This window comes from Sceloporus undulatus, chromosome 5 (assembly GCF_019175285.1).
Source record: "Sceloporus undulatus isolate JIND9_A2432 ecotype Alabama chromosome 5, SceUnd_v1.1, whole genome shotgun sequence".
Classification (NCBI taxonomy): Eukaryota; Metazoa; Chordata; class Lepidosauria; order Squamata; family Phrynosomatidae; genus Sceloporus; species Sceloporus undulatus.
Genome location: NC_056526.1, coordinates 38528050 through 38554094, shown reverse-complemented (window position 1 = coordinate 38554094; position 26045 = coordinate 38528050). Strand labels below are relative to the sequence as shown.

General features: G+C 41.1%; 1 protein-coding gene across 1 annotated transcript; it reads right to left on the bottom strand.

Moving 5' to 3' along the window:
• Nucleotides 1–25604, bottom strand: ACO2 (aconitase 2). Its single transcript, XM_042468954.1, has 18 exons — nucleotides 25481–25604; nucleotides 19840–19982; nucleotides 18623–18881; nucleotides 17816–17908; nucleotides 16631–16789; nucleotides 16120–16270; nucleotides 14002–14106; nucleotides 11928–12019; nucleotides 11115–11220; nucleotides 10423–10580; nucleotides 10232–10305; nucleotides 8751–8862; nucleotides 8030–8152; nucleotides 6010–6165; nucleotides 4059–4250; nucleotides 1976–2108; nucleotides 1416–1537; nucleotides 1–471 (listed from the first exon to the last, which is right to left on the bottom strand). The coding sequence occupies exons 1-18, from the start codon at nucleotides 25514–25516 to the stop codon at nucleotides 334–336; spliced, it is 2352 nt and encodes a 783-aa protein (XP_042324888.1). The 5' UTR covers nucleotides 25517–25604; the 3' UTR covers nucleotides 1–333.
• Between the last annotated feature and the right edge of the window lie 441 nt (nucleotides 25605–26045).

Below are 26045 nucleotides of genomic sequence, written 5' to 3'. Positions count from 1 at the left end.
TGTCAGTCACAATCTTTATTTTGTTTTCCACAAGAGCAATAATCCTAATTTTTCATCCTTTCACCATCACTGAAATGATCGGGCAGAAAATTAATTGGAAAATAAATACAAAGCAATATGGGACAACTGAAATGTATCAAACGTAGGCAGCTATGAAAAGCCAGAACCTGGTAATGCAAAAAGCAGTACTCCTATTAGTGTCAGCAATTGAGTACTGTAACAAGAGGAAGCTAAGGTTACATTTGATCACAGACATTTATTCCCAAAAATCATTGTGGAATTGCACTTTTATGGAGACAGTCAAGTCCTCTGGATGTGCGTACTTGTGTAGGTTCAGTGCTTCTGCAGCTCTTTCATTCTGTTGAGTGCACTGCCAGCTTGGAACCACTCAATCTGAGTCTCATTGAAAGTGTGGTTCAGCATAATTGTCTCTTGGCTCCCATTAGGATGCTTGATGATGCATTTTAAGGGCTAGTGAGAAAATGAGAAACACAAGTTTAGTTTTAGCATCTCAGCCTGTTCCATCAATGCTCTAATACATAAAGTCACAGCCATTCCAGTCTAAAAATACATCTTATAAAAAAAGAATGTTACATTTTGCAAGCAGGATTTTGATAAGAAACAAAGGGTCAGTTTTGTTTCAATGTAACTTCCATTAAATTTAAATGATTTTCAGCTCAAGGGTCTATGTAAACACGACTCACTCCCCAACGTGTATAGTAGATCATATCCATTGACAATGAGCAAGTAGTTATGGAAAATATTTGTGCTGCTGAGCAGTGGTAAGCAGACACAGCAATGGCAAAAAAGCTGGTATAGGTAGGAAGCAGTGTCACCCACCATAATGCCTCAGACCCTACCAGTAAATCAGGGTTGCAGGGACTATGAGAGGGCATGGTTGGGGGAGAGGGGGTGTCAGACACAGCAACCAAGGTTCCAGGAAAAAGAACTGTGCTTGGATGGCTGTAGCCTCTGGAGGGTCTCAGCCATTCAAAGCTGAATGGTATCAGTCCGCAACACCAAGCCTGAAAGAATCCCTACAAAGAGAATACATCTCAGACTTCCAAAAATTTTTACGTAAATACCTTGTTGTACATTATAATTAAATATGAACAGGGAATGAAAAAAAATGGAACTAAAAGCATTGATAAGCACTGGGAATGGTATAAGGTACAGAAGGCAAAACAAGAAATATTAAAAGGGCATCGTTTTTGGTTTTTCATGCTGCTCACTTGATTACATCTGATGAATTAGAAAAGCTGGATTTGCAGCAAAATGATCTCCTGAAATAATTACTTTCCAACTACTATATTCCCAAGTTAAATATCAGAGCCCTGAAATAAAGTAGCCTATTACAAACATACAATAGCCGGCACATAAAGAAAGGACTTCTAATGAAAATCTGCAGCCATTACCTTTCCAGGAGCAAAATCTTTCAGCCCCACGATACTTAGCTTGTCTACTGGGTGAATCTTGTCATAATCAGCTGGATCAGCAAAGGTTAGTGGCAAAAGACCTTGCTTTTTCAGATTGGTTTCTGTGCAGAAAATTGGGTTTAAATAAAATGAAAGATAGCTTTCAAAAAGACAGTTGTATCGATTACAGCGTGAAAAGGAAAAAAGGGCAAGAGGAGGAGGAAGAGGAATTTAGCAACATCTGACGTACACCCTTTATTTTAAGTTACAAATTCTAGCTGCCTGTTCCAAAGAACCAGCTAAAAGTCTCAATATTATGGATCGATTTTGCCATTTAACCTGCTTTTTGCGTCATGAAAATCAATTACATATCTAAGTAAAGTATGATACTTCTTCACAGGGATCAACCATGGATGAAGTAGTGAATTTATGCATATATACACCTGCAGGTGTCCCCAAAGATATAACATTTGTACAAAAAGCCCAAACTAAAAAAACATAAAATGCAGCTTCTCTAACATTTTTACTATAGATGGCTTAACAGAAGGTAGGGTTCTCACCATGAATCCTTGCAAAACTCTTGACAATGATGGCTCTTCCTCCTAGGTGCCGTGGCTCCAATGCAGCATGCTCCCGACTTGAGCCCTCACCATAGTTTTCATCCCCAACTACCACCCAACTAACACCTTGTTTCTGTAAAAAAAAAAAAAGCAGGAAGACACACACACCAATTTGTTAGCAGCTGCAAGTACTAAACTTCCATCAAATATTTCCTTCAAAAAAGAGGACAGCCACCAGTTTTGGCATATGTCAGTCTTTTGAAGAAATAGATAGCTGTATGCTATGAATAGCAGCAGAGGAACTACTTTAAGGATGCCAGCTCAAAATGGAAAACCACTCTCCATAAAAGAGTAGAACACACTACCTTAAAGTTTTAGTGCTTAAGAACAATGACCCAAAGTCAACATTATGCTCATGCAAATGTTGGATTTCTCAGTCCCTCCTCCATGCAGCCTTTTTCAGATTAAAAATCTACTCATGTAGGTTTTCAGCTTTCCAGAGCCAGTTTTCAAGGTGTCTTCTGAGGGCTGCAGTGGTAAGTGAAATTTTATCACTGCTTACAATATATGCTATTCTTGCACATGCAGAGGCCCAGTGTTAGAAACAGCCTTGGATGACCATCTGTGCTTTGATTTTGTATTCCTGCATGGCAAGGAGTTGAACTTGATGGCCTTTCAAGTCTCTTCCAACTCTATGATGGTATTCTGAAGACTATGTAAGGGCTGAAAACTCATTTTTCTAGAAAAACTTGATCACTCTAACATGAAATAAGGAAATCTCTCTCTTGTCAATGAAAATTGGATGGGATTTCTTTTTAGCATGTGTATGTTGTTTTTCAACTGCAGAAGGAATTAATATTGGATTGGCAACACAGTTTATGCAAAGTGCTTTAAGATATAGATGCTTATTAATGCCAGTTAGATACAATTATTCATAATACAACTACTTCATGATTCTAGGATAGTTTACTGTTGGGCAGAGTGAAATAACTGCCTCTTAGGGGATGCCTACAGATCACGAAAATAGTGAGTGTGTTTGTGTGTGTGTAGGGGCTACTTTCAAAAATCAAAACCAAGCAGGAATTTGCATTTAAAAAACTTTGGTACAAACAACAGCTTGGATCACCCCTTATCTCACATGTGAACCGTTCTACCAAAGTGAGGCACAGAAACATATTTAAATAGAAATCATGTTTTTAAGGAAAAAGCAAGAGGCATAATTGCTTCAGAAGAGCAATGACCTAATTAAAATTAATATTAATAGTATTAAGACAAAATGTATAACTAAAGAAGCCAAGAAGCTCCTATACTGACTACAGGATGGTGAAAAGGAGGGAATTTCTGGAAAACACAGAACTGCCTTTTGCACAGAAATACCAATGATCCATCTAGCACCATCCACCTGTATATGTCAGGAGAGTGTAACCTGTACCTCTCCAGATGTTGCTGGACTAAATCCCCTGTGAGCCCTAACCAATTTAGCTATCAATAAGAATGGATGAGCTGCAATCTGCCAACATCTCAAGGGTCATTTCTTAATTGCCTTTCTCTATTTTAGACTGACAGCCAGTGGTCCTTCAGGGTTCCAACAGTCTTTCCTAGAGATGCTAGAGATTAAACATGGGACCTTAAGCATGTAGTCTACCACTGTGGTGTGGGTCTCCTGCAAATAGATGTCAGTGTAGAGAACCTATGAGAAGGCTGGGCTGAAATAGAAAAAATAAAGAGTTTCTAATGGCTAGCAAAATCTGTGGTCCACCCAGATCTTTCCCTATTTTCAGTGTTGGTTTTGACAGGAGACCTGTAATTGTGAAGAAAGAGATACCAAAACAGCATCTAGTGGCTGAAAGTAGAAAAGCAGCCTCTTGTAGCTGGTCATGATTCTGTACAACAGCAATGTTGGATGCAACATAGCTATTTATCAGCCTTATTGTAATCAGAGCGGGAAATAAGAGATTGATTACACCATCACAATTTCTTCTGTTTACATTTTAGAAAAAAACTGGAAAGGGGGCAGCAATCTCTATAACACGGACAGAAGCTACAGACCGTAGTCCCTATAAGCTATTTACAGATGTCTTACCTTGTAATAACGGGCTGTATCAGGAACAGCTCCAAACTCTTGGGTTAATGCATTCCTTACTGTGTTGGCCTTGTCATTCTCAATGTTTATGGCTCCAATTAGCAAGTTGTTCGAAATATTGTCCAAATGACCACGGAATTTGAGCCATGGGCCTGCTGCTGATATGTGGTCAGTAGTGCATTTCCCTTTCACCTGGGACAGAAGGTAACATAAGGAACTCAACACAGTTGTGCACAAAAAGAGCATTCTGATAATTTTAAGCACTCATTATCACAGGGGCTCCATCAGGGTAGCATTGTAGCCTATGATATATAAAAAAGAAAACAGAGTATCCCTCCAAAAATCTGTTGCATGCCATCATCAACAGTATCTTACATGATGTTTACCCTTTGATGGAAAGATACCAGCTGTTTTACAGCACAAGCTAGAACTAACCAGGAATGTGATGCTGTTAGTTCATCCTACCTACACTTCTGGGCCCTTTAGTAAGCAGACTAGGGCCAATGCCTATGTAGATATATTTTTGATCTGCACGGCAAGTAGAAATTAATGTTATTTTTCAAAATTTGCTATAAACTATTTTCTCCATCTTCACTCCTTCAAAAACTTGTTTCTCTGACAACAACCCGTCAATATTCACTGGCCAGAGTATTTACATTTTCAATAAGAAAGTGTTTATGAAAAAGTTCAAACCAAGTACTAATATATAGAACTAGGTTGACAGAGCTTGTGGAAAAACTGAAGGACACACTTTCAAGATTAGGGTTGCCAACTGATATCTACATAGTATAGTGGGCCTTGGTATCTGCTAGGGCAGGGGTCAGCAACCTCCGGCCCGCAGGCCGGATGCGGCCCACAGAGGCCTTTCAGCCAGCCCCTGGCTGCTCCTGCCTCCGAAACTGCTGCCGACGGTTGCGGCTTTTCTTGCTCTGCTCTGGGCGCAGCCATTTTGGGCAAAAATTGGCGGCGAAATCTCGGCGCGACTTCCCTGAGGTCCGCGAGATTTCGCCATTTTTTGCCCAAAAGGCAGCGCCCAGGGCCCAACGGCGGCAGCAGGCCTCTGGGAGGCCCGTTGCTGGGGCCTCCAGGAGGGCTCCGACCCGCGGCAGCGGTCCCTGGGAGGCCAGTTGCCGTCACAGTGGCCCTCCAGGAAGGCTCCTGCGACAGCAGCGGGCCCCAGAGGCTCGTTGCCTCGCTGGGGTCCTCCAGGAGGGCCCGGGGCAAGCAGCGGGCCTCTGGCGTCAGGGACCGGCAAAGAGGGGGAGGCCTCCACGCTGGCGGTCCCCGCCAGCTCTTTCCCAGCCTCTGACAGGGCCTGGGGCCCCCTCAGGGCCGGCAAAGAGAGGTGGCCTGGCCCCTGGGTGGTGGAAGCTCCACCCTCGAGGGTGGGAGCTCCGCCCCAGAGGGTGAGGCTCCACCCCAGCATGCGGCCCCGCTCCCAGGGGTGGAAGCTCCACCCCGCGGGCTTCGGCCCCCCAGTTGTCTGAGGGACAGCAACCCGGCCCCTGGCTCAAAAAGGTTGCCTATCCCTGCGCTAGGGTTTGGTTCAGAACCTCCTGTGAATCCAAAATCCATAATTCAAGTCCCATTAAATACAACGGTGTCCCTTATATAAAATAGCAAATCAAGGTTTGCTTTTTGGAATTTTTATTTTTAAAAAAAAATAGTTTCAAGTCATCAATGCTTGACTCCGGTGGATAAAGAATCCATGGATATGGTGGGCTGACTGTACTGTACTTTTCTCTCTATGAACCTATATGATCACATTGTTGGCAGAGTAAGTGCATACAATTAGACGATAAAATACTGATCTGACTAACAGAAAGTTTAGTTATTACCCCGGTAATACTATCAGAGCATCTCTTGACACAGCATGGTATTAACCCAAGCATTCCCACTGGAACAGAAGTATACCACTTTCCAAATCTATGAGGTATTTCTTAGTCTTTACTTTATGAGGATAGAGCATGTCCTCCAGGTCCTTGCCATCCCATTTATCAAAGGGTTCAAGGAGTGCGAAGCGCTGGCTGGTGGGGCTAACATCCACATGCTGGCTGCTGCCATCCTTGGGAGGGTTCTGATAGGTGTCCTGCCCTGGATCAAATTCCTGCAGGAACAAATGCAGGGAGAAAATAAAAATAATAAATAAATAAATAAAGTTTTTTATTTTTATACCGCCCTTCTTAAATCAGGGCGGTGCACAACAGAATTATATAATACAATAAACACCAAGCAAATACAATATACAAAAGCCATATCGCAGTAAAAACCTAAACATATTAAAAACATTACAACCTCATGCCAGTCTACAGTGCTGGCGGAGGGAGGGGGGAGAATACACAGTCTGGGGGAAAATATTCAGGGGTAAGCCTGCTCGAATAAATAGGTTTTTAACCCCTTCTTAAATTGGGGTAGGGAGGTGGCTGCGTGAAGCTCTGTGGGCAGTGAGTTCCAGAGGCTAGGGGCTGAGATCGTAAAGGCCCTCTTGGAGGTAGAAACTAACCTAGCCTCCGGAACTCTTAGGAGTTGCTGCCCAGATGATCTGAGAGTGCGGGGCGGATTGTATGGGGAGAGGCGGTCCATCAGGTACCCTGGGCCCAAGCCATTTAGGGCTTTATAGGTAACGACCAACACCTTGTATTGCGCCCGGAAGCGAATAGGCAGCCAGTGCAGCTCTTTGAGCACTGGTGTTATGTGACTGGCCCTAGACGTATTAGTGACCAGTCGGGCTGCCATATTCTGCACTAATTGCAGCTTCTGGGTGTGGTACAAGGGTTGCCCCATGTAGAGCGCATTACAGAAGTCCAAGCGAGAGGTTACCAGAGCGTGTACAACAGTTTCAAGGTCCCTCTGGCCCAGGTAGGGATGCAGCTGGCGTATCCGCCGAAGCTGATAACAGGTGCTCCTGACTGTCGCATCCACTTGAGATGTAAGGTGGAGCAACGAGTCAAGGAGCACCCCCCAGACTGCGTACAGAGTCCTTCACAGGGAGCGTGACCCCGTTCAGGACGGGTGGAATTACCGCCATCCCCGAACCAGGAGAACCTATCACAAGTACTTCCGTTTTCTCTGGATTCAGGCTGAGTCTGTTTTCCCTCATCCAGCCCATTACCGACTCCAAACAGTCCACGAGAGAAGAGATGCCATCCCCGGTCGCTGCATCAGCCGGAGGCATAGAGAAGACTATTTAGGTGTCATCAGCGTACTGATAACCCCGCGCCCCATGTCTCCGGATGATCTCTCCCAGCGGTTTCATGTAAATGTTAAAAAGCATGGGAGACAAAATGGCTCCTTGAGGGACCCCAGATGTTAGGGGTCTCCTGTCGGAGCACACGTCTCCCAGCTGCACCATCTGGAACCTCCCAGAGAGGTAGGACCGGAACCACTGGAGCGCAGTGCCCCCGATTCCCACCTCCGCCAGGCGCTCCAGAAGGATACCATGGTCTATGGTATCGAAAGCCGCTGAGATGTCCAAGAGCACCAACAGGGACACGCTATCCCTGCCAATGCCCAGACGGAGCTCATTGACCAAGGCGACCATAGCAGTCTCAACCCCGTAGCCTGCCCGAAAGCCGGTTTGAAATGGGTCTAGATAATCCGTTTCATCCAGGATTGACAACAGACAACACTGATGAGGAAGGAACAGGAATGAAGGAAAAGCCACATTCAAAGTATTCATGAAAGGTATTCAGAAGCACAAGCGCCCCCACCCCCCAGCATTCTATCTGCTCTGCCCTCTTCTGGTGTCATTTGGACCATATAGTCTTTCCTATTTTAGTCATGCCATTATTTTGTTGCTGCCTGTTCATCTGTCTCTCTTGGATGTGAAACCACTGCTTTCTGGTGGAATTACAGCCTATATGTAAAATAAATATAGCATTTGGTTTCACACAGTTGCATAAGTCACTTTTCAATGATGTTCCCAGCAACATGGGATAATAAATAGAGAATCTGACAAAAAGTAAGATTACCAGTTTGGGTAGCTCATCAGCATCAGGTGCCTCAAGTTTGAACTTCTTTCCATCTGCTCCTGTCAGATAATCAACTTCAGGATTAAATTTCAAGGTGCCAGCAAGAGACAGAGCTGTTACTATCTGGAAAAGAAGTACCCACAATAAGTAAAAGAAGGCCATTTTCTTCACTTCCCATCAGTCACTTCAACTTCTACCACTTTTTTTTTTACCCTGTATTATAAACTAAAAGTCTGATTAAAATCCTTGCTACTAGTCTGAAAAAGAAATGCCTGTTAGAAAAATACTATGTTCGATATGAAATGCAAGAATGGATGGGCTAAAGAGCACCTAATTTTTGTGCTGAAGTCTGAAACCCAATTACACTGGTCAGTGAATAGTTTTTAGGTTGAGGTCTCTGGGGGAGAAAACAGGATTAAATATCACCTTTTCTAATAAATTGAAAGAACTAAGTGTCGTGCAAAGGCAAATCTTTTTGTCTTGATTTTGGGGGAACACTTATTTGTACTTGCATGTTTAAAAGAGCTGAGGACCACCAAGTGTTAAAGTCTCCAGAGAAAAAACTTATCCACATGCTACCTGTCTGTGCCTTGAAGCAAAAGATTTTGTTCAAGTGGAGTTCTCATGTTTCCATCAAAAACTGCAGCAAAACCAGTTCCTCATGCCCATTTCTCTCTCTCAACCTCATTCTCCTTGTAATTTAAGTCTGGAAATACTATACCTCTGGGGATGTCACAAAGGCATGAGTTTCTGGGTTGGCATCATTCCGGCCAGTGAAGTTTCTGTTGTAAGAGGTAACAATTGTATTCTTTTCTCCCTTTTTGATATCTTTTCTGCAGAGATAGGCAGAAAAGCATAAGGTTATCAGGGTCAACAGTTAATATGGTGCCTTAAGCTATGAGCTGCTTGTGTTAGCTTTGTAAAGTGATATATTGTTTATACTACTGTTTAACTAGTGTTCCCAAAGCTGTGAAAAAGGCATAACTATTAGAATTCATAAGCAGAACCACAAAAAATTAACATCCAAAAACCAAAACACCAAAAAAAGCATCATCATCATCTAAAGAATGACAATGAGGGAGACAACCTACAAATAGAAGTACATTCTACCACTGCAGATCTACTATAAAACCAGCATCAAAACACCATAGTGCCTAAAGTATTAAATGGGGCTTTCATCAGCTGATCTCAGCAGAAGTACTCTTGATACCTCTAGGACCTGAATTGTTTAGTACTTGAAAGATTAAAAAAAAAACACCCCAAAAACATTTTGTATTGGCCTCAGAAACAGACTAGTAACTAGAGTTACAACTGTGTTTCCCATCAGTATAGTAAGATGACACCAATTTATGAAAACAGCAGAGAGACAGTGATGTTTTGCATCATCACTTTTTGTATGACTTTCCACACTGTCTTTATGGGCTGACTGACACAGAACACAGTATTCACCCTGGTGACTATCAGAGCATGAATGACAGTGGTTAAATAGTCATCTGCCAGAGGAGGTGCATCAGCTATAACTAGTATAAGACTCTACAGGCCACAGTTACTAACTGACAATTGTGGAAAAAATATGGTTCTATTGCTTCAAACTATGAACCTGAACCCTTACGAACTTTCTTCACCTAGCTGATCCACTGAGTTCTCCACCATCAATTCTAACTTGTGTAAGTTAAGACAGCCAATAGCTGATGATGCCATTTCCTCAGCAGCCCCAATTCTCTGTGAAAGGATATCCACAATAGTTGTTCTATGTCTTTATGAATGGGCTATTGGCAAGCGAGAGGAAAATATTCACATAGCAAACTAAGCATCCTTACATATCAAAGCTATCGGAGAACCTCAAAGACAGTTACATTGGCAATAGTCATAATATGAAAGCAAAGAAAAGATAAAAATGTGTACATATAACAAGTAATGATCAATCATACCAGCTCAGTTCTCTCTCCAAGAATTACTTCCTGTATTTATATCAGGATAGCCTTCAGAAGTTGTGGACAACAACTCCCAGCATTCCTTGTAATTGACTATGCTGGCTAAGGCTCATAGGAGCTGAAGTCAAACACTATCTCAAGGGGCACATTTTGACCCTGTTCTTTGTCATGAATTCACTGTTTTTCACTTTAAAAAGGACTGGTTTTTACTGGAAATACAAGCCATCTGCAAGGTACAACAATTTGTCCTGCATATACTCCACCTTACCTGTCCCACTGGCCTATGCATGGTCCACAAGCATTGGCAAGAACAACTCCACCAACATCACGGAGGATTTTGGACTAAAGAAGGTAAAGAAGAGAGTTAGCCTGTGGAGGACTAGGTAGTCGTGGCCTTCACTCCAGCTACTGTATAAGCACATACCAAGCACAAAGCAGCACAAATGTAAGAGTACTCACATAGCCATCCCTTTCAATGGTGGCTCGAATCTGTTCTGAGCCTGGTGTGATGGTGAACTGAGACTTGCATTTAACCCCATGGGCAAGAGCTTGTTTTGCCACTGCAGCAGAGCGGCCCATGTCTTCATAGCTGGAATTGGTGCAGCTACCAATAAGACCTAGGTGCAATCAATCAAAAAAAAACAAGTCAGTACGACACTCCTCCAACATTCAGCACCAGACTCTTCCAACTTCCCCTGTAGAAGTGTAATTCAGTAGTACTTATTATTTCAGCCTAAAGAGCTACTCAAGCATATATATCTTACAACACTGGAAGGGGGGAAAAAGAACAGCTAGCATTCCACCATAAGAGGATGGTGACTTATAATGAGATGCTGAAACTTCTTGTTTTCATAATATGCATGTCACAGGAAGGCATTAAGTTCTAGACAAGAAAATGTAACTACATCCACAGGACCTTTCGTTCCACTATAGACAAGTGATGCAAGAGAGGAGAATAACTTTCATCTAGCTTTTCCTCTTTTCTTGCACACTTGATGTACAGAATATTCTTCTCAAGAACTGGTAAGATCTGAATGAAACAAGCCATGAAGAAAATACTTACAGGCAGATGAAATAGTGTTACTCTTGAAAGAAACACCATCAACTCTTCCAAACTAGAGAATCATTAATAAAGAAAAAATACTACTCACCAACTCTGATATCGATTGGCCAGCCTTTCTTTTCTGCTACAGAGCCAATTTCTTCCACACTGTGTGCCAGATCTGGGGTGAAAGGCCCATTGATAAGTGGTTTTAGCTACAGGGAAAGAGACAACGCAAGCAATGGTTGAGAACATTTTGAAACTACATTACACTGCCACAATTTTTCTGCACAGTACCAGCAAAGGTACTTTCAGCAACATTCAGTACTTCTTCAAAATGCTATACTTAAGTATGTTGGTTACTAGGTCTAAACCAGAGAAGGGTAGGCACTCAAAAGTAGAATGAACATACATTTTAGATCAGGCAAGAGGTAGGAGTTAAGTGGCTCTTAACTCATAACTGAATTATAGCTCAATTATTTCATTTGGCAGAAGTGACTTTCAATTGATCCTTTTATCTCTCTTAATGTGTTTTAAATAGGTTTTAAACTGTTTTAACTTTGTGTTTTAGCACAGTTGTTAGATTGTTTTTAAACTTTTGTACTAATAGTTTTTAGATGTATTTTATTTCAATAGTTGTAAGCCACCACAGGTACTGTGCTGGAAGAAAGGTGGGCTATACATTAAGTAAGTAAATAAGTGCCAAACTGGATATGCATGTTCCATATCCAAAGTTATTATATTTCACAACATATATCTTCTTCTAAAGTCCAGTTTGCCTGATCAAACAAAGGCAAAGCCTTTGAAAAGTACATCATTACATTTTCCTCTTGAAATAACAGCATTTCAGTGGCCTTGCTAGATCTCTTCCCAAACATATGTTTTCCGAGAGTATTCTGACACAGTAGAAGACCATCCTTACCTCACTGAGGTTAATTTCAATTAGCTGGTCATAGGGACAGCCAGGATCAGGTTTCAAGTGTTCTTGGAACTCTTCAGCCAAATTAGCAATCTCTGAAAGCAGAAAGGAGAGAAAAATGGAACAATTGTTCAAGAACAGATATGTTAGTAACAATCCGCTGTAAATAATGAGCAACTCCTTTCCCAGAGTCCTTAAAGAGGACCCAACAACTATCCCAGGCACCAAGTATATTTGGGACATGTATATCCAATTGGTCTGAGAGGGGAACCCTGTGCTTTAACCAAAACAAATGACATGGATTTACCACAATTTTGTTGTGGATAGTTTACATCCAAAGCCACTAAGACACTGCAAAGTTGCTGATCAGGAATAATCAGGGAAATTCCTCAGACACACATGCCCCTCTGACTCCTCTCTGTGCCTATGGAGAAGTATGAAAACTTTAGCTATCACTCAACAGGCCAAATTCTATATTATAGACATGTCCAGAAAACTATGGTTTGTTCTAACCGAAGTGCAATTAACCTGGTTTATTTCAACAAATTTTATTTAGAGTAACCCATGGTTTCCAAAGTTGTCTATAATATGGAATTGCTTTTGGATTTAAAATTACAATAGATATGAGAAAGTGACATACCAGATGGCTGCTATTGCTCACTTTCAGATAATATATACCATGGTTTAGACATCTGAGCAGGGCCATTATGGGCCAAAATAGATGACCCTGAAGGGGCGGCTTCAAGCCACCCCCTATGAAGCTGGATTGAAGTCGTCTAAAAATCCGCCTTGAAGCCATCTGAAAAAGGAGTGGCAAATAGCCACTCCTTTTTGACCAGCAAAAAGCCGGTTCTTCCTGTTCCATCATGGCCAGAAACTGGTTTTAAGGTGCTCCAGCGGCATGCAACAAATAAACGCTGTGCCACTAGAGCACCCAGAAGTCAATCCACGTGTAAATGGTCAGGGTGGCTTCACCGTGTGCTCCGAAGCCACCCAAATGATGGCACAAAAGTGCTGTGTGTTTCGGTGATATATTTTAGTTGATCATGAAGCTATTCAGTCTATCCAGAGTTACAGGAAATTACATTTTACAAGAGCCCTGGATGATTCTTTATTGCTCAAACTGAGCCTGAACTAGGCTAAGACCAAAGCTACAACTCTGCTTCACCTCCAAATAATAGAAGTCAGCCCATGTAGCAAGGGCTCTGCCTTTCATTACTCCAAATTAACAGTCAGGTGGCTTAATGGAGCATTCCTTTAAAATTATAGTTTGTTTCATCCCATGAAATGAATGCCTTCTACACTCCTAAGTTTCTTTCAAGGTTTTCCAAGACTCCTGTTGGGCTTTTTGGGGCTGAAATCAAATCAAATCAATTACAATAAAAGACAAATGGCTAAGAGACGAAAGACTGGAGCAGTCCTAGAGCTTTTCAGTCTCACTACTATCATTGTTCAGTCTTTATCTCTATTCTTAAACATAAATATACCCAAAGTATTTCATTACATCATTGTCTTACAATTCAGATTGTTTAAACAAGCAGATTGTTTAAAGTAATACACATTTAATAAGTTCTGCATATGCAGTAACACTTAAAACACACAGGACTAGAAACAAGATTTAGCCACAGTATTAGATCTCTCCTGAACAACAAAGAATTGAAAGAAACTACTTTGATGTATTGCTTTCATTCTTCTCAGGAAACTGTTTACATAAAAAAGTAAAGGTTTTCTCTTGACAGGATTTTCTGGCCGTGACAATTGCACAGAACGCTGTTACCTTCCCAGTGAAGTACCTATTTATCTACTTGCACTTTTACATGCTTTCGAACTGCTAGGTTGGCAGAAGCTGGGACTAGTGACAGGAGCTCACTTCATCAGGCGGCACCTAAGCCTTGAACTGCTGACCAGCTGATCTTGCAACTGTCAGAGTCAGTGTTTTACCTGCTGAGCCACTGTTTACATAGAGAAGATTATAACATAGCACATCAATCTTCTCCTAAACTGGCTTCTCACAAGGCAGAACAGTGAAGATTTGTCAGTGCCTTCCATACTGTATGATCCTTCATAAACTTCTTACCAGCTCGCCCAGTCTTGGACAAATACTTCTTCATACGAGGATTGTAAGGAAAGATAGAAGTGGTAGCGCCAATCTCTGCTCCCATGTTGCAGATAGTTGCCATTCCTGGAGTTAAAAGAGATCCAATCCACAAGTGAGGACAGAAAAGTCAGATGTTTTACCCATTAAGCCACTTCAAGGAGATATCTCAGTCCACCGTCAGGAAAAAAAACAGACATTAGTGGATCTTAGAGATAAGAGACCAACCTAAGTACCCTAAAGGCACCAGATCCCATCTGATCTTGGAAGCTAAGCAGGGCCAGCCCTGGTCAGTACTTGAATAAGAGACCACCAACTAATACTAGGTGCTGTAGGCTACATTTCAGAAGGAGGAACTGGCAAAGCCCCCTCATCATAAGTCAACAGTCAACTTGATAGGAAGTATGTGTGCGAGCATCCACCACCCACCCACATGCACACACCTCTTCTAAGCCAATGGGGTATAGTGATCTCTGTTTTGGAAATATTTATACAGATTTGGTAAAAAAAAAAACTAATTCAAACTCCATATATTTTAAATAAATTATAGAGTGAATTGTCTTTTTCCACTTCATCTTCCCCTAGATACTTGAATGATTTAAAATGGACATTTAACTAAATAAGCTACCAGGGATCTGACTTAAACCTATTAAAATGAATGGGAAAGTGATATAAATAGCATAAGCTAATAAGAGTCCATTCTAACCCAAGCAAGTTCTTATAATAGGACAGGGACAGCAACTTATCATTTTGCCTGTATCAGAAATTAGTAAAACATATGTATTGTTACACTTCTTCAAAAGCACTGAAATTGACTTTTTTCTGATGATGAGTACCTTTTCTTTATTTTTCTATGTTTACTAAAAATTAATTACAGGTGTTCCGGACCCCTCCCCCACATGAAAAAGAAACCCGTAAGCTTGAGCCCCATTGGAAGTAATGGGGCCCATGCTCACTGCACGGTGCTGCACAGCACCGCATGTGCACCACGGTTGCGTGTCCAATTACTTCTTCTGGGGCACGCGAGGCTATTTCTGGCACGGCTTCCAGCATATAGCATATGATGCGGGCACACTGTACTGGAATATTGACAGGGTATGCTGACTCCATCAATATGTTTTTACTCTTCTCTAATTTGCCTTTAGCTTATCACGGGCATTAACATATACAGTGCAAACTGATAACAATCATATCTTATATGTAATGTATATGGAGGGGGCTGAAGGGTACAGTAGACCTCTTTCATTATTTAATCATTTAAAAAAACCTGTCATTTAAGGCCTTCACATTGTCTCAGTTTGCACAAACCCCAAAATTGGAAGCTAAAGCAAATACCTTAGGGAATGTGCTCTGAGACAAATAATGATGTTCAGTTCCACACACTGTGCCTGTTTATAGCTTACTCGAGGCAACTATATTTTTTCTTCAGCTTTCTGGTTCAATCCAGACGGGCAGAAAGGAATGGTTCAGAGCAGCAAAAGTGTCACACCCAAACTGTCCTCAATGAACTATAAGGCCTATATTTCACCTAGGCATGCTAAATTTTGTTTGGTCATTCACCAGCTCCTTTTCTAGGGCTTCCTGACAGTACAATAAAGAATGCCCACTTGGCTCTAGTTTGGCACAGCTCTCCTCTGTATCAATTCTTGTTGTGTGCTTTCATATTCTGACATGGTGACCCTAAAGCAAACTTATCACAGGGTTTTTCTTCGCAAGTTTTTTCAGAGGGGGGATGTGATTGACATCCTCCGAGGCTGAGTGTGTGTGTGTGACTTGCTCAAGGTCACCCAGTGAGTTTCCATGGCCAAGCAGGATTTGAACCCTGGTCTTCAGAGTCATAATTCAATATGGAAACCAAGAACCACGCTGGGTCTTATATCAATTCTAGCAGTAGTTTAAGGAACAGTTTACAAAGACTCTTTTGCATTACATTACTAACCTATTACATTTATGGCTGCTTGCTGAGTTCTAAATCCACTTCCGATGATGAAAATTAATTACTCTCCTGCTGAGCCATCAAACAAATGAATAGCAAATAATAGACTGCTCTGGCTGTTATAGTCAGCCAAACATTCGACAAATTAGGTGGCCCTTTCTTACCTGTGCAAGAAATAGTGTCTACTCCAGGCCCATGATACTCTATGATGGCTCCTGTGCCACCTTTCACAGTAAGAATGCCAGCTACTTTCAGGATCACATCTTTAGGAGAGCTCCAGCCTGACAGCATGCCAGTCAATTTTACACCAATTACCTGAAAAACCATCAATAAAATTAAGCTAGCAGGATGAGTACCTCCAAACAAATATGTGGATTAAATTTTTTTCTTGGTTTTCTGTTTTAATGTCCTTATGGGAAACAGGAAAGGAAGAAGTTTTTGGAATGAAGATTAAGGCCTATCTGCTGACAAGGCTCTGGTATGTTTAACAAAGTTAGTGGTTCAAGCTGTAAGAATGGGAAAGACTGAAAATCAGAATCACTACTTGAAATTAAATGGATACACATAATGCCAACCTACTGAAATACTGTGAAACCCCAACACTTGGAAAATCCTCTTATTCATATACCCCAGCTTGTGCTTGGAGGAAAATGTTTCTGTTCTTCATGGTCTCACCTTTGGGCATTTCAGCTCCCACGGTATTCCAGCCATAACATCAACAGCATCAGCGCCACCAACTCCGATACAGATTCCACCCAAGCCACCACCATTAGGGGTATGGGAATCTGTACCAATCAGCATAACACCAGGATATGAGTAATTCTCCAAGATGATCTGAGAAACAGGGTAAGATATATTTAGACAAGATCAGCAGGATTCTTACATCAATAGATTTTTATCCAAAGAACGTTTGTGAATTTGTCTAGCATTAAAGGACATTTAAGAAGGTGGACAGCTTAGACTGGCCCTTCTCTGTGGTATAAGCTATACAAATTAGGGGAAAAGAAAGGTATGTCAATGGTAAGGGAAATAAAAGGGATATCAGTAACAAATCATGTGGATTTATAACCTTCCATTATCTGATATTTCAGGATTTTCTGCTCTCTAACAATCCACTTAGTTCTTTATAATGAGCCTAATAGCTAAGTAGCTTAATAAGGACCAGATACTCTAAAGTCAAATCAAGCAAAATCAATTCAAGGCCTCTTTAAGAGGACAAACAGTATAATAAATGGAGTGAGTTCTGGAACAAAAGAGCTCATCTTCCAGTATGTGGAGAGAAAAAATTCTTAGGTGGTCCTCTTAAGCCCTTCCTATCAGCAATGGATTCCTGCAGGGTGACACGCAAATGACTTTTGTCCAGAATCCATGTACTTCAGACTTGCCAACTTATTCTTTGGTTTAAGAGTGGGCAGGGCACAGAAAGAACTCAAGTGTATTTTTAAATGCTTCATGTATAAGCCCAATATTGCTTGCCAGAAAACTATGTATTTGATTACACTTTGACCAGTATAACCTCGATTAGGCTGGAAAATGTGTCCAGAATATCATATCCAGGAGAACAGCATATCCAGGAAAACAAACAAAGGTGAAACGCCAAATCCATAAGGGAAACCACAGTGAAGTAGCAGGGCCACAGCTTAGTAGCAAAATATATATCTCGCATGTACAAAGTCCACAAGATTGAATCTCTTGCCTCTTCCAGTAGAGTTGAGAAGCTCTTGCCTGAAATCCAGCCATGCCACTATGCAATGTACTATGTGAAATAGACTGATGGTGTGACTGTGTGTAAGGCAACTACCTACACTCCAAACCAGATGCATTTGTTCTCTTTTTGCTTTTAGGGAGGCATCAATTTACCTGGTGGATGATTCCTGATCCAGGCTTCCAGAAACCCACTCCATACTTGGCACCTGCTGTTGCTAGAAAGTTGTACACCTCTTGATTAATGTCCTGTTTAAACACAAAAATAAAGCATATCCAATAAAAATCTTGTTAAAATTTCTACAGGTAAGGCCAGAGGTAAACCTTTAATTCTGTGCTGTACATATGTTTTTTTGAGAGCAACACAGAGAAGGACAGCAAGGATGATAAGAGGTATGGAAAGCAAAACATATGATAAAAGGTTGCAGAAACTGGGCAAGGTCAGCTTGGTGAAAAGAAGACAGAGGGGGTGACATGATTGCACTCCTCAAACATCTTGAGGGCTGTCACAGAGAAGAGAAGTAGGCCTATCCTTTGCTGCCCCAGAATGTAGGACCAGATCTAAAGGTTTTAAGTTACAGGAGAGCAGATTTTGATTGAATATGAGAAGGAACTTCTTGACAGCAAGAAAAGTTTAGCAATGGAACCAATTGCCCAGAGAGGTGGTGGGATCTCTTTCTCTGGTCATCTTCAAAAAGAGGGTGGACAGCTACCTGCTGGGGATGCTTTAGCTTGAGATCCTACAATGATTAGGCCCCTTCCAACTTTATGATTCAAATGAGCTGTTAATTCTAGACTGTGGAAGAGGAGTTCTGCCACTTATGACTACTTACTGTAACTTTAGCCAGGATGCCAAAAAGTACTAAGGTGCAAAAGCAGGTATGGAACTGAATTTCACACATTAATCTGAACCAGCCAATTGTTTGTCTGTGTACTTCCAGTAAGTAAAATATAAACAATGACCTTTGCTCTTCTGAGATCTTTCTCACCACCTAGCTGTGCTTCAATAAGGTGATCACAGTGGATAGTTGAGGGCACGGCTACTTTGGGCAACCCACTGCTGATGAACTGCAGCATGGCCATCTGGGCAGTGGCATCCTGCATGGCCACACGGTCTGGCCGCAGACGCAGATATGACTTGCCCCTCTCAATTTCCTGTTTCACAGGGTCATCTAAGTGGCCATATACAATCTTCTCTGACAGGGTGAGGGGACGGTCCAATCTGTTGGGAAAGAAAGAGAGAGGTGGAGGTCTTTAGCTTACATCTTTTAACCATGTCCTATATTTCAAATGTAAGGGTTGCAATGTGACCCATGAAAATCCTTCCTGTAGCCTGCACCTTAGCACCAATGCAGGGTGAGGCTCACCATCAGGATCTATATATGGCAATAAATGGCGAAATTAAGTCAGCAGAGGAGTTAATGATAACTAATAGGCAATCATCTATGTATGTATTTTTGAGCCTGCACCTGCATTTCATGTATGTCATGTATGTCATAGTTAAACTGCATTAACAGATTTTAGATCTTGATTAAGTAGAAAATCTAGTTAGTTTACTATGGTTAATACTAGTGTTGATGCAAAAGATCACCAAGTTTAATGCTGGCAGGGAACATTTGCACTCCAGATAGGAGGCAAGAAGAAGAATCCTGTGGCCCATTCCTGCTTTTTTAACCACAGTCAAGAAATCAGAATCATTATGCTTGTACTGGCTCCTGAAATTATTTACAATGTCTTCAAGATTTCTTTTTAAAGATTATTTTTATTGTAGTGTATAAAATAGATATAAATACTAAAAAAAATAGATGCAACAAGAAGAAAAACAGAAAAAGAAACAAAAATGACTTCTGATCCTCCTCAGCAGTTACACACATTTATATACACACACTCACAATAATGCCATACCTCACTCCTTACAATTTACACCCATAAAAAAGTTTCTTACATTTCCTCTGCTCTAAAGGAAATGGGATACAAGATTCCCACCCACCAACAAATCTCCACCATCATATAGACATGAAAGACCTGCAATGGTACTCTGTATTCGTTCATCTTACAAAGTCTACTATACAAATGTAGTTTATTAACACAGCTGTATGGCGTTATTTTTTATTTAATAGCGTTTTGAAAATTTAATATTCCTGTGCAACAACTGCAGTTTTTTCCAGCCCAGCTCTTACCTCTTCTGGACAATTTTGATGTTTTTCTCAAGCTTTTCATAATTTACGTATTCATTGGGTTCAAACTGGCTCATAGCCACCTTGGCCCGCTGGCACAGGACGGAACTGACATGGTACCTTCGAACACTTTTACCCAAGGCTTGCTGAAGAAGACAGAAAAAAAGGGTTGTTAGCTCTCACCATCGCTGTTTTAAAGAAAGATCCTATAGTTACAAGATGATAAATGCTTATAGCTGCTGAATCCCAAACATCAGGTAACATGGCCGTGACGGCTTCCAAAGGAGCTCGTGTCAATTAAAGTACTGTACAAGTTCTTTTTCCTACACTCAAATGTTAAGTCATTTCTTCAACATCTCTAGTTTGCAACCAAACAGAACTCCTGCATTTTCTACAATTCCTCTCCTCTTTTTTGCAATGCAATACTCACCAACTCAGTGTCAATTCTTGGGAAAGTCCACATTTCAAAGATTACAACAAAGACCTGGCCCTCAAAATACAGATAGGGCAAAAAAGACTGCAGATTATCCAAAGCAGAATGAATGTAGGAAATAACACTCTGGCTCTAGATTTCTAATTGTTGCAACGGCCAAAATGGGAAAGCATAAAAAATATTACAACTGTACTTCTGCTCATTCTACTACATAAGTAGCCCAGGCCACAAAACTTCAGCTAGAATTCATAGCTTAGGTTCCCAGGATAACTTTGAGCTTGTCAGGACATACTTTGTCATACAGAATAATCTCACAGAATTAAAAGAGCAAGTAAATGCTACTATGAGCTTCTCAAAGAAAGAGCAGGGTACAGATATCTTAGGTTATGGCTTCTGGGAGAGGTTAATATATTTTAGTAGAGATGTAGACTCTGTTCACAGTTAACAACTACTGATTCTCCTCTTCCTCATTTGCAACAGCATCACACATAAAAGAGATTAGTGGACTAGTATATAGGTAATCATCGCCTGCATTTAATAGATAAGGATTATGCTTCAAGCAGAGATTAACACCATTGCCTGGTAGTGGTGCTATCTCTGACAAAGCTTTCTTCTTTCACATTGCAGAACTATATTTAATATAATATATTTACTTAGGAGTAAAAACCATTAGTTAAATGATACTCTCTAGTGAAGATGCTCAAAACTGAAACCTAAGCATTTTTGTGTCCTCATGTGACAGAAGTCAGAAGCTCTTAAAAAAAGCTCTGATCAACTGATGATTAACTACCACAAGACCCTGTTCAAGTCTGCTGTGAACATTTCTCAACTGGGAGGGGATCTGAGACAGAAGAAGTAACTTAAGACTCAAATAATGAAGTAGAACTTCCAGACGTATCACTCTGTGGTATTTTAAAGATGTTAAGCCCATCTTATAATCATTTCTAGATGCAAGATACATATAAGAACATGTCAATTTCAGTTTGTGGCTAGATTTTTTTTGCCTAAAGTTCCAGAGTAGTGAGACTCTTATGTCACGCCTATTAACCCTAACAAACCCTATTAAACACAATGAAATCTAGTTCCAGGTACAGTATTCATATTTAGTTTTTGGCTGCACATATAAAGCAGCATGCTATTCTTCTAGTATTGGTATTAAATTGTCTCTTTCCCTTCAAGTTGTCTGTCAACTTAATGGTAAACCCTGTGCTTGAGGCCTAAAGAGATTATAGAAAAACAGGACCACAATGACTGAGGCAGATTTTACTTCTATGAAATGACAAATCACCTCAACCTGGATAGTTAATAATAATAATAATAATAATAATAATAATAATAATAATAGGTTTTATTTATATACCGCCCAATCACTGGGAATCCAAGTGGTTTACAACAGAGGGGATAATAGACAGTTCCCTGCTCTCAGGCTTACAATCTAAGACATGACACAAAAGGAGAAGGGAATGGTGAGGGAATGATCAATTCAGATAGCAATGAAATACTCTGAAGGTTTAATTTAACCAAATGATAGCACTGAAATACTCTGTAGGTTTAATTTAACCAAATGTTAGCATATTGAGAAGGCTAAGAGACTGCACTGGCCTGTACATTAATAGTGTACTAAAGTTTCATGCTACAGACAAGTGGATTTAAGAAGTGTGACAGAAAGGTGAACTTCTTGCTTGCACTTCAGCAACAATCGAGTGATGGAAGCCTATGCCTATGGAATACTTATCTTTTGAAAACTATCTTATCACATTTGGGAAACTAGTTTGCTGGGTTCCACCTTGAAATATGATTACTCTGATTCAAGAACCAGTGTAATGCCTCACAAATTCCATCTCCACCATTCTTGTTTACTGTATTTAATGCTACTGTATATACTTGTCTATAAGATGAAAATTTTATGCCAAAAAAATTGATCCCAAAATGCTGGGTAGACTTATATATGGGTCTACACGGTAATATGGTTCAGAAAAATGGTGGCTTTCAGGGGAATGGGGGTTGATTGGCATGTCCTTTTATCCAGGGAGACTGCCCTTAAAAGAAACACCACTCTCTAGTTTATGACTTAGGGTAGCTTTAAGGCAAACCTATGACAGTGTTTTCTTGGCAAGAATTGTTCAGAGGGGCTTGCCTTTGCCTTCCTCTGAAGCTCAGAGTGTGTGACTTGCCCAAGGTCACCTAGTGGGTGTCATGGCCGAGCTGGTAATCAAACCCTGCCCTTCCAGAGTCGCTGTCTAACCACTTTGCCATGCTGACTCAAATTGCATCTATTATGTGTAAAAATCCATCAAATATATTGTGAACAAAATCCATGGTTGCTCAAGTCCCATTAAATACAATGGTGTAGTAAAATGGTGCCCTTTAATGCCAAAATCAAGGTTTGCTTTTTGGAATTTATATATATATTTGAATATTTTCACGTGTGGATGATTGAATCCATGGATATGGAGGGCTGACTTCATTATTATCGTTATTAAGCTTTACTTATATAGCGCTGTAAATTTACACAGCACTGTACAACAATCAATTAAAATAGATTTTAAAAAACCTGCCTTTGGCTTACATTCTACAACAGAGTCCATACTGAATAGAAGAAGAAAAATATGTGTCATGTGCGAAAATAAGAAATTTTATTTCAGCAATACACCTCTGCAACAACACACCACAAAACAGAACCCCCTGAACCCACCTTAGCGCAGTGGTTCCCAAACGTTAACTTTCTGTGTTATTTGGACTTTAGCTCCCAGAAGCCCCAGCCAGCTCAGCCAACGGTCAGGATTACTGGAAGCTAAAGAACAAAATAGCTGGAAGACCAAAGTTTGGGAACCACTGTCTTAAAGAGAAAAAAAAACAGCGTTAGATGAAGCCCAACTGAGCAGTGCTGTCACTGGGGCAGTGGTTCCCAACCTGTGGGTCGGGACCCCTTTGGGGGTCGAATTACCCTTTCATGGGGGTCACCTAAGACCACTGAAAAAAACCTATTTAATTACAGTTATGAAGTAGCAACGAAAATAATTTCATGGGTTTGGGTCACCACAACATGAGGAACTGTATTAAAGGGTCGTGTCATTAGGAAGGTTGGGAACCACTGCTCTAGGGGATGCGGATTGCACAAGCAGACACCTGAACATGTCATAGTGGTTAAATGCCAGTACTGCAACCACTCACTCAAACAAGTTTGGGAATAACATCTTCAGTTTTTTTCTTTCCTGTTTGGTTTCTAACACCTTGCCTGATGAAGAAGCCAGTGAAGCCTTGAAAGCTTGCAACATGTATATTGAGCATTTTGGTTGTCCCAATAAAGGTATCACTGTTTGGTGCGTTTTTGTTGCTATATGGCCAACATGGCTACCCCTGAATGTTTTTCACAAGGTTGTGAGTGCAATCTCAGCCAGGGGTTCAGGGTCGACTCCACCTGGCATCCTTCCGCAGGTTGCTAAAACGAGTACCCAGCTTGTTGGAGGCAATTATCTTAAATGTTGTAAACTGCTTAGGGACTGCTTGGTGTGTTATGAAGAGGTATATAAATGAAGCTGCTATCGCTAAGGGATGGTGACACCGCTGGTCCTCAAGCACCTATCTTTGGGCAGAAACAGAATGTGGCATTCACCTGATTCCCTTTAAAATGCTTTAAAACAGTGGTTCTCAACCTTGGGTCCTCCAGGCATTTTAGACTTCAGCTCCCAGAATCCCTGATCATTTTGGCAAGCTGGCTGGGACTTCTGGGAGTTGGAAGTCCAAAACATTAGCAGAGCCAAAGCTTGAGAACTACTGCTCAATGGCGGGGAATGAGCTGAAGCTCCGTGGGAGGAGGAAGGAGAGGCTCCAGGATTTTTTAAAATTAAAATGTTCAAAATTTGATTTTTAAACAAAAATAAAATTTGAAATTAAAAAAAATATTTTAAAATAAAATATTATTCTTTTAAAATTGTGATCAGAGTGGTTAAAATTCAGAATTTTACTTATGTTCAGGAGCTGAAGGTTATAGTGCTGAAATGTGAAATGTACGAGAGCAAACGCTGTTATTCTAGGTCAAGTCAAATGTTCTGTTTTGGGACGTAAACAATTTGGAAATGGCTCCTAACTTATAATAATTCTAACCCAAATAAAAGGAAGTGCTGCATAAACAGTTTGAGGACAGTGAAACAAAACATGTAGCTAGAGAGAGGCAGGCTAGCTCCAATGCCTGCCTGAAGAAGTAACGCCCTCCCTTCTTCCACCATCTTGGGGAGAGAGACAGGCAAGCTCCAACTGCCTGCCTGAAAGAAGAAAACGCCCTCCTTCCAACCACCATCTTGAGGGGGAGAGAGGCCTGTTATGTTTTATTTTGACTTTGTATTGTACAGTACTTCCTGTTGTACACCGCTTTGATCTAATTTGGAAAAGCAGTATATAAATAAGCATTATTATTATTATTATTATTATTATTATTAGAAGACTGATGGATGGCTAACCCAAGTGGGATAGAGGGATACAGATAGCTGGAATGGTAGGACATCCAGTGAATATATACAGGAGGGGTGTAAACGTTTAATTTAATGTAACCAGTGAAAATGTGATTTGTAGTTTCCTTTGTTCCAAATACTATTAAATAAACCCTTGATTCATTTTAGAATCATGGTCCCTGTAATTTGGAACATGAGTTTCCTGCTGGAAACAACGCTGCAGCTGAAAATAAACAGTGTTTCCTTTCCAATCGAGCTCCTTGGTCTTCCTGCTGGTTAACATTCTGGGTTTACGATAATCAACAATCAATAATCAATAATCAGTAACAAAATAAATTGGAGGGAAACAGCGTTGGACGAAGCACAACTAAGCCTGGTATATCTGGGCAACAGGCTCCCCAGCACCGACCCCTATTAGTGTGGAGCTCAGGGACAAACCCTTGTAACCTTGTCCTCACCTTGGCTCCGGGGTCTGGGCCCAGCAGGCAAGGCCTCAGCCGCAAAAGGGGTACGAAGCCAAAGCAAGGAGGCTGGCAAGAGACGCCAGTCCTTCCCACTCTACTAGCAGCCCAGCCCCATTCCTTCTTCCCAGGGAGCCAGAGCCAGCAGGGACACGCTGACCTAGGCGGCGAAAGGGCAAAGGAACCCTCCGTGGAGAAGGGCAAGCTCCAGCCCCGAACCGCACCGCCGATACCGACACCGGGGCTCGGTTCCTGGCCCCGCGCCGACTCCCCTCCGCTTCTATGGCCAACATACTCACCTGTAGCCGACTGACTAGGACACAGTACGGCGCCATTTTGTTCACTGACAAAGATGAAGTCGCCTGGCGATGACGTCACGCGTTGCCTTTATAGGGCTTGCTTTAGGGGCGGGGCCTACGTCGCGCTCTGGAGAGACGGCTTCTCCTTGACAGCACTTCCGGGAGCCCGACTTCTCAACCGGAAGTTGGTTTTTTCTTCTTCTCCTTCGTCTCTATGGTATCCATAACTATAGAGCACAGCAGTACAAAAGTAGTAGAGTGACCCATCTCCCTTTATTTGTTGAAATGTTTCTGTTAAAACATATGGGGCAGCCATAGAAGTCCAAAACACACTGCAATAATGATAATGAGAAGACGAAATGTTTCTGTTCCAGGGACAGTTATAAAAGTCCAAAATACACTGCAGGAATAATAATAAGAATAATAATAATAATTTTATTTATAGCCCGCCTCTCCCAAAAGACAATAAAAACATCAACAACATATACATACATAATTAAAAATCACACAATCCCTTTACCCTCCCATTATAAAACTAAACAACAGCATTATGAAATATATATTA

Coding starts and splice junctions, on each gene's coding strand:
- ACO2 (XM_042468954.1), bottom strand. CDS start 25,516: ATGGCGCCGTACTGTGTCCTAGTCAGTCGGCTACAG. Junction 10,581..11,114: donor GCCAATCGATATCAGAGTTG/GTGAGTAGTATT, acceptor GATTGCACCTAG/GTCTTATTGGTAGCTGCACC. Junction 8,153..8,750: donor CCTTTGTGACATCCCCAGAG/GTATAGTATTTC, acceptor CTTCTTTTCCAG/ATAGTAACAGCTCTGTCTCT.